This window comes from Syngnathus acus, chromosome 3, assembly GCF_901709675.1.
Source record: "Syngnathus acus chromosome 3, fSynAcu1.2, whole genome shotgun sequence".
Lineage (NCBI taxonomy): Eukaryota > Metazoa > Chordata > Actinopteri > Syngnathiformes > Syngnathidae > Syngnathus > Syngnathus acus.
In genome coordinates this window covers 8,550,481-8,562,864 of record NC_051089.1, presented here as the reverse complement: position 1 = coordinate 8,562,864, position 12,384 = coordinate 8,550,481, and the positions used below count along the sequence as shown (strand labels likewise).

Below are 12,384 nucleotides of genomic sequence, written 5' to 3'. Positions count from 1 at the left end.
GAGACTGATCTGCCCACTCATCATCTTCGGCTGTGTGATTGACAGGCGGCAAGCTTCTCAAGGAATGAGATGTGTTGCTCTGCGAGACATTGTTGTGCCTCATGCAGGAGATTTCCAGAAAAAAGGTTAACACCTGCTAAAGCTGCTGGGGCCCAAGGGAGGATGCTCCTCATGAGGATTTAGGCAGGGGCAAAGCAAGATAAACAGGAGGACAGGCAGATAATCACACACAGATTCAGGGTGGCTTTATTATTCATTTGTACCAAGCCTAGCTGCAAAATAGCCAAACAAACAAGCACATCTATTTCAAGACCTCAGTCGTGCACAGAAGCTTGAGTGGACATTTTCATTTTCCCGTCTTGTTTGCTCATTTTGCAATCATTTTTAAAGCTTTGTTGTGAATAACCTGAGTATCCAGGTGACAAGAACAATTCTTAAATCACAACATCCATTTGGAGTTGTCCTGAGAAACAAGTTTAATTCATTTAGTGACTATGCACAACACAAAATACTTAAATCCTAGAATACTTAGAATGGAAAGGCTATGAATCTGTTCCAGCTACACAAAAGAAATAATTGTGATGCGTTTTTCAATGAGGGTAATAGCACTCTGTAATTTTGTGCAACATATATGTATACATACTAACAGAATACAGTTAAATAGAATGTGAAGAATTAAACAGTTTATAATGATGAATCATTTCTTGTGACTGTTTGGCTGTTTTGAAGTTAAGTTGCGTTCACGCCACCAACACCAAAAGCGGTTGGAGTTCAGGTTTTTGCTCAGAAGGCAAAGCATAAAATGAGTCGAGTGACAGTTTGCTTCTTGAACAACCCTAGACTTCCATCATGCAATTCTCCTAACAGCACACTAAACAGAAGGAAACAAAGGCGTCATCCATTTCTGCTTGAGACCATCTATTTGATCATTTTCCCAGAGCCGCAGTTCAGACGTTTGGCAAGTTATTCAATGTCAATTCAAACTGAGCTGAATCCAAAACACATTAGTGGTAATGTGTGCTCATTTAAAAAACTGTCGCTCATACATTGAAAGGGAATTGTGCAAATGCAATATTTATCTTGACATTTGTGATCCACACCTAACAAAGTGAAAGTGATTTCCTTTTATAAGGCTTCTATTGATTGAGTAATGAGTTATAACCCAAATGAGGCTTGTGGTCCGGTGTGTATTGCATTTTCCATCTTCTCTTTGCAGAGCCTCAGCTGGCTTGCTGCATATTAGAAAGAGAGACCTCTGTAAGTAGACTCTCGGGAACGGAGGTGTTTATACCTTCACATGAATGCAAGAAGTCATGTTTGCATTGACATGTGTGCTGTCTGTATTATAAATGTTTCTGGACTGTGCTGGATGTACCAGAGGACACTAAGCAGCACCATCATATGTTTTGAAACATTGCTGCCATGTTCACAGTATTTGAACAGATGGAATCCGTCCTGGTGTGTGTATTGCATGTCCTTAGGGTTTGGAGTGGTGGCGGGCATCGGCAACATTGATATAGCTTTGTCAAGTTCCCTGTCGACAGTGGTGCAATAGGGGGTGCATGCCACTACATATATCCCAAACTAATGGATTTATAAATATTTTAGTTGGGCATCATCATGTTGTCATAGTATGATTTTGTGCTTGATTTTGACATACAATTTTGAGTGCATCACTCATAATAGTATGTTGTCCAATCTTACTTGTTCCTTCTCAATGTCTTGTGGCTCTGTGTGACTAATGCCTCCCACCCCCACCTTTTAGGTGTCTGGTCTTTCCCAGCACCATTGCAACATTGCCTCTCACAGTTGAAAGCAACACACACATGCACAGCCCTGCATGGTGGGTTGCCACGGTAACAATGCAGCCAGTACCTCTAGCGCTCTTGTATTTGGTTATGGCTGTCCAGATCCCTTCTTAGGTGGAAGGAGTGATCACTGTTCCACTCACCAAATGTCTAATCTGGATTGGCACCGATGCAGATCACTTGGAAAATGGGCCCAACTTGGATACGCTGGTAAAAGCTCTTTCTCATTCCGTTCTGCTCTTTATGTGCCAAAATGGGCGACTTGAAGAAGAGCACTATATTTCTGTCACACTGTAAAGCGATGAATGTGTCTTACATTCTCAGCCTGTACGGCATGATTACCTACACAGCCTCAAAAGCCAGAATGCTTCAGTTGATGCAACAGGAAGTGTGCATTTCTGAGGTGGACTTCCTGGCCGTTTTATCTGCTGGAACGGTTAATGCGATTTACTGCAGAAGCTAATTAAGGAGCTGTGTGTTTGCACAATTGTAACGCAATGATAACAGTGTTTTGTCGCAGGGGGCGGAGCAAATAACCACTAACTGTCATGATCATTTGGACACGTGTGTGTGTGTGCAGCATTACATCAGCAACCATAACCCTCAAGTGTAGTGTATGTTATCCAGTGTTAAATAAAACATATATTATGCAAAGCAATATATCTGGGTGCTTACAGAGCTCTGAGACGGGGCTCTAGACTGCCTCTAAATGGTCACATTTATAAATATGAGACAGCGCAAGTAAATTTTTCATCCAATTGCCCAACTGAGACTGGTAAATATATTTTCTTTTTTTAATGGAAAAAAAAAATCTCTTATGACAAATATCTGCTCCACACCTCACATCAAAAGATATCGCAGAAACAGGCCTGACCACCGGACTGTCCATAAATGGTCACATTTAGCTCCTAAAATATGAGACAGTACGATAAAATGTACCCTCCACTTGCGCAGTGCACGTGGTAGATATATCGATAAATTCATCTTTCGTACTGCTTATCCTCACGAGGGTCACAGGCACGCTAGAGCCTATCCCAGCAGTGGTTGGGTGATTGGTGGGGGACACCTTGAACCGTTCGCCAGGTCAATCAGCTTTGAATGTGGGAGGAAAATGGAGTACACGGAGGAAACAAACGTAGACACAGGGAGAACATGCAAACTCCACAGTATCGCTTCTGATAGGGCCACCACCTTAAATGATGGCTTAAATGTCAAACCCTGCAAAACTGTAACAAACAAAATCCAAGAAAATGATCACTGCCTACCTTCCACCCAATAACGTGTGGCAGAGGAGTCAAATCCTGGACTGCCGCCAGTCAGTTGCAAAGCACATACTATATATTAAGACCGACAAGCGTTCACTCGGCTGGGAACTGAGCACTGAACAGCCAATATTGCACTTTTGTCTGGTGAACAAATTCAATTTGACTGTAAACTCCCTTGTCGATACCCACAAATATTTTCAAATTGCGAAATTTGCTGAAAATACTTGCACTGCTGGTCCAAACATTAACATTTTAGGTATTTAAACAGCAAAACATAGTTTGGGTTTATGTTGTGTGAAAAGCTGCACAATAAACACCCCTCCATTTTCTTCCAGCGCTTCTTAGATTTTAAGTTAGCGGCTACTGCACTCCTTGTGAAAAATATTAGTCTGGAGCCCTGCTCTAAGAGGACGATCCATGTCTAAATAATTCATCTTAACGACTCAAATGAAACATTTGTGCTCCAACGCCATCATCTGTGACTCCATTAATCTCTGCTCATGCTTCATTCGCACTCAATATTTTGACAACATGGAACTCCAGATGGCTAAAGTCAGATGGCTAAAGTTACCAGAAGACAATAAAGTCCGTACATGAATTATCGAAACATTCCAATCTGTGTCTATTTTGCATTCAGCGTCTAGTGTAGCTATTGACATATAAAATGTGTTCAGTGAATCAGAGTTAGTACTCATGGGCCAGCTGCTTTATCGTAAATGCTTCTTATTTGACATATGTGCCAACAGCCCACCTCATAGTCTTAACCATCACTATCTAAAATACCTCAGAGCCATGTCGCCAAATAGTTAAGTCAATTCAGAAGAAATTAACAACCTTTGAGGAAGTGGGAGTACTATAGTGTGATATTAAGAATACCCAAAGGATTAAAATGGAAATCCAGTGTGGGGGTTGGTATTAAACAATGGCGGCATGGTGGTGAGCCGGAGCTGTTAGCTTTTTCATAAATAGGTCTTTCCTCCATTGAGCTCCATTCATTGATTTACTGATCATTTGTCTTTGCTCTTTGGACTAACATTACACTGAGCAAGGGCCGGTGACACTTTTATTGCCCACCCTGCAAAAAATTTGAACACTATGAATCAGTAATGATTTCTGCAAGGGCAAAAAGGCGAGAGCCAGCAGATGGCCGAGATGGGGCTGCTGGTTTTATATACAATTCATAGTTGGGGTGAAAGTTGACAAATGAATGTGCAACTATGAAACATATACCAATATATTTCAATATGCTTCAAATCTGATCAAAATTATTATGGCATCAACAGACTACACCGAGCTATCTCAAACTTTTTACAAAACCTAAAAAAAATCCTTTACTCTCCACACTAATGACATACATTAAAATGCATTTAGTAAGCCTTGATGTTCACGTAAAAAAAAAAAAATGTTTTTTTCTGAAAATTATATTTACAATTGCAACTTTGGACAGTGGTTGGTTACTGCTGCTATTTGTCTGTTTTTCTTCTGTTATCTTATTGTGTCTTCAAATCAGACTCAATACCTTAATGTGTATACTTCACTTAAGTTTTGTATGCCTTGTCATTTTCATAGAAAAACACAGCTTTTGATTTTCCTCGTCGTGAAAATCATGTAGGCGTTAATGATTTTGTTTCAGTCAATGTTTTAGTGTCCATCCATCCATTTTCTGTCCTAATTAGGATTACGGGGGAGCTGGAGCCTATCCCAGCTTCCTTTTAAGCGAAAGGCCAGGAAGACCCTGGACCGTTCCCCAGTCAATATCAGCAGTATAATAGTGCAGTGATAAAAAAAAAAAACCTGTTCCACTCTATTAGAAAAATTCTCCTAAAACATAGATGTCATCAAACAAATTGACCTGATACGTAAATGAAACCCAATGTGCTCTGCTGTAATTGTGGTTAACAAGTAACAGGAGTACTCAGACAGAAATAAAAAAAAACTATCATACTCGTGCTACAAGCTGCAGTTCTAGTTTATGGAGCGAGTGCAGTGTTCAGTGAGGCGCCATATCACCATCATCATTAATTTCACAGGAAATATCACAGGGACCTTTGGTGTAGGCGCAACAGATGGGTGTGTGATTTTCTGGTTATCTCTGCATCTTTCTCTGATTCATTGGGGTCCAAAGCAATCTGGATGGAGAGGACTGGACAAAAGGAGAGAGAATATATTGGTCTTCCAAATGCAGCAATATAAAAAAAAAAGCTAATACATGGTCAAATCATGTGCTTTAAGTGCATGTATTCAAATGTATTTGCTGCCATATAATTTAGCAGCTGGCTTCTGTGTTAAAACTGATCGTGATAATTTTGGTCGCTCTGGTGGTGATTTGAAATATTCATATACCTTTTCATCTCTGATTAATATATGCAATGCTTGCATCTACTTTCTACAATCTGGCTCTGAAATAGAATCTGAGCATGTTGGCAATAACAAGTGATGCATTTGCCATATAAAAGAAATTCTAGAAAGTATAATGGTGACCAGAATGGATTATTTAATGTTCTATTGTTTTATGTGGAGAGATTTTTCTTCTTCAAATTGCTAACAAATTGGAGGTCAAATGGTTGGTTAAATCCTGAATTGAGTTCAGGAGCCATTCGATTCTTCTGTAAACACACTGAAAAGATGCGGTGGTAAAAATGGATAATTATCTTTGCATGAAGCTAATTGTAGTTGTGTATTTTTTGGATGAAGTCATCAATGAGATTATTTTGAGTTTGGAGATGCAGCTTCAAACAAAGGTGAAAGAGGAATTTCCAACCGCATGACTCCCTAAGACTAACCTCACAAAAGGCTTTCCTTTTGTTTCAATTCCTCCAGCAGTGTGTGTTTTAGTAGCTCAATCACGGCTGTAATAATTCACCCTTGATGTTTCCAAATCCTGTGGAATGTGTAGCCTTCACATGTATGCTGGTGTTGGCATGGAAACAGGATTGGCATTGCGATGGATCGAAAATTTCACCCTGAATCCCCACATTGAAGAATGCATGACACCATCCCTGCCCCCCAGCTATTACGCCGTGAAGAGGAGGGGGGAAGAAGGAAGTGGGGGGAGGGGGTCTTCAGCATTTCACTCGTGGAAGAAACACATTCAATTTTTTAGGTGACAATAGTCCTTGGTCCTATGTGGATGAGGTTACTGAATTGACTTTTATATTTCTGCAAGAAAATTATGAATGAACATGTTCAAATAGCCTTCACAGTTACTGACGAGGCAGTTGATTTGCATGATCTTTCCAGCCCAAAACAACCAATTGATAAATAAAACATAATTAGCAATTACATGTACATTCCGTTATCATGGTACAGACTAATACTCTTGAAATAATAAACTATTTCTCAGTGACACCTTGTGGTTGAACGAGAGAAGTACAGCAAACGGCTCATTATATATATTTAACTTCCAAACACTTACATACAGTTAGTATAAGATTTTTTTGTGAGTATGTTTAAAGCACATACAATTTTAAACATTCCGAATAAAACTACAGATCCATTTGACAAGTTGTCACATTTACTTTTATTGGAAAGGTAATGTTATTCCAAAATAATGTTAGAGGGAAAAAAAGAGAAAAAGGGATGAGGAAAACATTTTAAAAACATCTACCCAACACTTTGGTGATAATCTTAAGACAATCTTGAAAAAAACAAAAACCTTTATGAATGTTAAATAATATCCATTCCAAATGTGGTGGATCTACTTTACAACACTTTTGAGTAAAAATTCCTAAAACACCCTAAAACAACAACAGAAGGCAGTGAAAAACATTGGGACAGCTTGGCACATGTGCTTTAAATTACTGTTGTGCATTGCTAAGAATACCATGAGAAATCTTAGTTATTTACTTATTAAATCAATTTGGAATAGTTCCAAGACATCGTGTACCACAACACATTTACAGTAATTTTGCAAAAGTATATCAGAGCTACAGCACAGAAGAATCAGCCTTGTTATAAGTGGCTGATCTTCATGCTTATCTCCCGATGATAACTTGAAAACAAAAAATAAGACACTAATGCTGCCTTCAAATTTCTGTTAGTCTTCAGTGGGACGATGGAATGAAAACAAAACCGATATGATTGCACTGCTAGAATTGTAACGCCTCAGGAAAATGTCCTGAGTGAACAGCAGAGGGCATGATTACACCTTCAAATTCTAACCCCTTTCATTCCCCCAGTCAGAATCAGTAAAATGAACAGAATTTTACTTTTATTATAGCCGATGTGTAGTAAATGACAAAAGAGTGCCATCAGAGCCCTAAATAGAGTGCACTGGGCCATTGTGTGACAACATACAATTCCTGGGTCTTGTTCCCACGTTATCCTTCCTAGCAGGGATGCACGTTGCAAGCTCGGATCTCCTTCCTGTCCTTGCAGCTGGACAATTGTGCAGTCTTGAACCTTTGCTTCACAGTCATGAGCCGTTCTTGAATTCCTCCTCCGCACACTTTGGTGCATTCCGTCCAATTTGACCACGGACGCATTTTACATCCTTGACGATTGACAGAAAGAGGTTTGTTGAATAGATTTGATCTGTTTGTCTTTTAAAGATATGAATACAATAATACATCTATTGTTGGTAACACGATGGTTGATTAAATGACAATGAAATAAAAAGAGGCCAACCTGGATGCTCAGCAGCGACCTCAGTTCTGCCCTGTTTGCTGCTCCTCTTTTTTTCTCGCTGCTCCCTGCGTCGTTTCTTCTCATCGCTGTTCCCTTGTCCTCCTCTGGTGCACTTCCTTATCTTACACTTTTTCCTCTGGATGCTTTCAGGACAGTGGTCACCTCCAAACTGACGCTCCAACGTCACTGTGCGAGTCCTGATGGTGTGGCCTTTGCCGCAGGACTTATTGCACTCGGACCACTCGCTCCAGTCGGACATGACACAGTCTATGGCTGACAAGTGAACAAAAACATTTAAAAAAACAGATATTACATTGACCTCAGCTAATTCAAGCATCTAAAATGAAATACTTTTAAAACACAGCTAACAGCAAGGCTATCCCTGATAGTTCAGAAACCTGAAACTGTGACTGGCAGAAAAGACTAGGCTTGATCCTGCTTGAAAAGAGCAATAATTTTGCTTTCAAGGTGTTGATAGAGGAATTCAGGATCAGCAGGAGCTGAATCGTGTCTTTGTTGGCTATGACAGGATACGTGAAGAGGAACTATCATACTGAATCTGGAGAAGTACTATTTCGGAATAGTACAGGACATATGAGAGAAGCAGATTAGTGGTGAGGTGTGCTTTGATGTGAAAGTGACAGAGAAGTTTAAAATGGAGGTGGGACAGCATCAAGGATCAGCTCTGAACTCCTTTCTGTTCGCAATACTGATGGCTGGCAGACGAGATTAGACTGGAATCTGATGTTCGCAAGTAAAAGCAGTAAGAGCAGAACTTTAAATGTATTGTACCTTTTTGCTCTTGAGTGCACTAAAGTTTGATGCCAAGTGAGTGTATAATGTGCTGACATGTCAAATATTGACAACTTACGACATTCCGGTAGCATGCACTTCTCCACCTGATCCAACTCTTCGGTGCATTCTCCTAGCTCAACAGGCGATTTGAGCATCCGCTGGCGTGTTCGTAGGCCTTTCCCACATGTGACGCTGCAATCGCTCCAGTCAGACCATGTTGTCAGCATGCAAGGAATTGTATCTATACATGGGAAAACATATTTTATCTTTAAAAAAAGCTATGGTGGGATGAAATCTTACATCACTACACCAGCATGAAATATTATATATATATATACATATATAGTCATATAATATATGAAATATTAATATTAACAAATGAAATAAAAATATGTGAGGGTGGATGCACATTTTTAATTATTATTTACTTATTGATAAAAAATTAAATAGGAAAAAGCCTTTGCCTCATTTTGGATAAACACTTCAGCTTGCTACGCTGCTAATGATGAACATTAAGTTGGTACTTTGAGAGCTAAGTGTAAATCATTTTGAGTACCACTGCCATATTCGTAATGCTTTGCTCATTTACTTACGACATTCTGGCATCATGCACTTCTCCACTTCAAGAACCTCAGCTCCACAAATGGACCCATCAGCAGGAGGCATCTTTACCATGCGCTCCCTTCTCTTCATACCCAGACCACAAGTGGCACTGCAGGCATCCCATTCCCCCCATTCCGTTACTAGGCAGCTGCTGGGAGCTGAAGAAAAGCAGAGAAAATTTGTTAAAAATAACTGACAAGAAATTGTGTGACGATAACAAAGGCAGGTTTTGATCTTACTGCATTGTTCGTTGACAACACAATCTTCAGTCTCCTCTGTGGTTAGATTGCAGACTGAGCCGTCATCTGGGAATTGCTTTACGTAACGTTCCCGGGAACGTCTGCCCTGCCCACATGACACGCTACATGGAGACCAGGTGATCCATTCTGACATCATACAGGTGGATGCATCTAAACACGGAAAGTGAAATTATACTTTGCAGTGAGGACAAACTTTGTAAAGAATTCACATTGAAAAAGCACATTTAAAAGGCTCTTTAACTGAAGCAGCTATAAATTTAAAAGCTTACCATAGAAAAAATAGATTCTTTCTAATTTATGTCTGACTATGTATAGCACCACACTAATAAATTATGGTTGTAACCCTTCACTTTGTAAACTGTAAAAAGAAAGCAATAATCTATAGCGCTCAATAAAAATGAGTGAGACATCTAAGTGGTTGTAAAGGAGTGTAGGCAGGTGTCATCCTTCAGACTGACTGTCTAGAATGATGACTTCGTCATCTAAAGCTTTTTTTTTTTGTTCCTCTGTGACCTTGAATTGTCAAATACGTGCCCTCGTCACTGCATCCCGGGCCCATGCAAGGTTCAAAATCCTGCGTGTGTGGACAGGGAACGCTGAGATCCAGCTGGGCCTTGAGCATCCTCTGCCTCATCCGCTTGCCCTTTTCACATGTCGCTGAGCTGCAAGCTGACCATGGAGACCAGTTGGAGTAGATGCAGGTCTCGGGGGTGTCGTCTGCTGGGTGTGAAATAATGATGGAGACATTATAAGCCCCGTTACAAAAGCGAAGCTTTTAGTGTAAACGAGAGATGGTTTGGATACAGACCTTCATCTTTCTCCTCTTGGGCGATATCCGCCACAATGTCATCCACGTTGTCTGGCACAATGTTGCATTGTTCGCCCTGTGGATTTAAACAGAACACTCTTTTTATGAATCGTTTATTCTAACCTGGTCTATGATAAGAAGCAGGGCAGATAAAGTAAATAAAGCAGACTTGTTAGGAGGCAAGATGGACTAAGGTTAGTACATCAGAAATTGATCTAAAATCCCGAAACCTGCCTCTAGATGCCACTCAAGTGCTTTTATTCTTACGTCCAATTCATCCGTTTTCTACATTATCCAGTTGAACTGGTCGCCAATCCCTCACAGAGCACATGTAGAGACTGACAACCATTCACATTCACACCATTACTCAGTGGGAATTGAAAGCACACTCCTTGCACAGAAGGTGAGTCAGGCGAGTGAACCACCCAAATATCAGAGATTTAAGATTATTTCACCTCAGTGACTCGCTTTTACAAAGGTTGTGCCGGCCAGGCAATACCCGGCAGGTATTGATGTTTTGGTTTTATCTTACTGGTTTGTTTAGTACCACCAGAAGCCACAAAGCTTTTCTGGGGATTTGTTACTGCGGCAGCAGAATCACATTGATCTATCTTTAGTATAAGAAAATATAAATTTAAAGAAAAAATAACCCGCATTGTCCAGGACACCAAATCAAACTGACTTATCACACAGGCACCATGGTATATATTTTCCATTTGAAATTTCTTTCACCAATTTTTTTTTCTTTTCAAGTGGTGCAATAGAGTGGCACAACCCACCTTTACAAATGTGTGTTTTTTTTGTCCAGTGCAACACGTAACACGTCCTCACCACTTTGATGTGCAAAATGTAAAATAAAGAGAAGCCAATTTAATTTTTATGTATTTTCTAATTTGTTTTTAGCCAGAGCGGGATGGTGCATTAGGTTTGGGTAATAAAATAAAACTGTGAAGTACATCTGAAATTCACCGCTTGCATCATGTTTGGCATCATACCGCTGTTTTGTTATGTTGAGTGCAGGCATGTGACTAGCATGCCAACCAACCTTTCTGGCAATACGTTCCACTATGACTTTGGCAACAGGACTGATAGCTCCTCCTTCAGGGTCATAGAAAGGGCTCTGAGGATGGTCCAGACTGGTCAGAGGACGGATTTTATCTTCAGGAACGGTAGGCTTGTTGGGAGACTGATGAAAAACAAAACAAGGATTTCAAACATGGAATCAGAATTTGGTCTACACATATAAATAAATCTCTTAGTGTTGACATAGGGCACATAGTAAATGGCAGGACAGGAAGACGTCCTTGTCAGTTCTTTGATGGCAGATGATTAAGCTTGATTTGTTGCAGATTGGCTGTGCATATATGGAGAAGTGAGGCAGGCAATGATAGTCAGAAATAGGGGGGGAGAGGAAGACGAAATGTAATGACAAGGTCACAATGCTTCTAAGAGAGGGAGAGGAGGGTTATTTGGGGGGAAGAAGTGGAGAAAGCAAGTTTTTGTGACTTCTGTGCTTTGATAAGGTCTGAAATCGTGTGAAACAAGTGCACTCGATTGAAAGTAGAGGCCATAAAGGGCAAACACTAGTGTCCTACCTGTGGTAATAATATATTTTACGAGTCAGATTTTTTCAAAATGATAGGGTAGGGCATCTGGATCTTCAGCAAATTTTATGTTTTGTTCCTCTGTCCTTACTTTGCTGGTAATCTATATGCCATTCTACTGCTGATGGAAGTAAAATACAATTGTCCTAAAATTTGCTCTATTGAGCACACAGGTTTATAAGATGCACATATTATACACTGAAAATTACGAGAGAAGACAAAAACTATCATTGATTTGTTTTCTCCAAACTCCCGAGCAAAGGCGCCGTAACCTTTTTTTGGCGGCCAGGTCGATCACTTTCAACTTGAACGCTGCATTATGTCATGCTTTCGGCATAATGAGTGTGTGCCCTTGAGCACAGCAAATCAGAATACCGATCTGGATGCTTCAATGTGGGAGGATTTGATTTAAAAAGGTGAATAGTTAGCACTTCAATATTGAAAATCTATGAGCAGGAAATGCAGTTTGGGTGAGTTGAGTTGAAAAGAAGCTTGGAATAGACGAGAACTCATGTTCTGGGGATCGACAAAATCAGCAATTAAGCTGTTGTGAATAAAACTGCCCGAGCCATACCCCATTCCTTTTAAAGCACCACATGCATTTAGGTACATGCT

At 40.1% G+C, this 12,384-nt stretch overlaps 1 protein-coding gene across 1 annotated transcript in view; it reads right to left on the bottom strand.

Annotated features, from left to right (window-relative positions):
- Positions 1-6,568: 6,568 nt before the first annotated feature.
- Positions 6,569-12,384, bottom strand: part of spon1a (spondin 1a) — a 36,666-nt gene continuing 30,850 nt past the window's right edge. The window contains 8 exon segments of the mRNA XM_037248032.1: positions 6,569-7,565; positions 7,700-7,972; positions 8,571-8,735; positions 9,088-9,255; positions 9,337-9,507; positions 9,892-10,074; positions 10,166-10,241; positions 11,211-11,351. Of these exon segments, the coding sequence (XP_037103927.1) occupies positions 7,402-7,565; positions 7,700-7,972; positions 8,571-8,735; positions 9,088-9,255; positions 9,337-9,507; positions 9,892-10,074; positions 10,166-10,241; positions 11,211-11,351 (1,341 nt within the window). The 3' untranslated portion in view covers positions 6,569-7,401.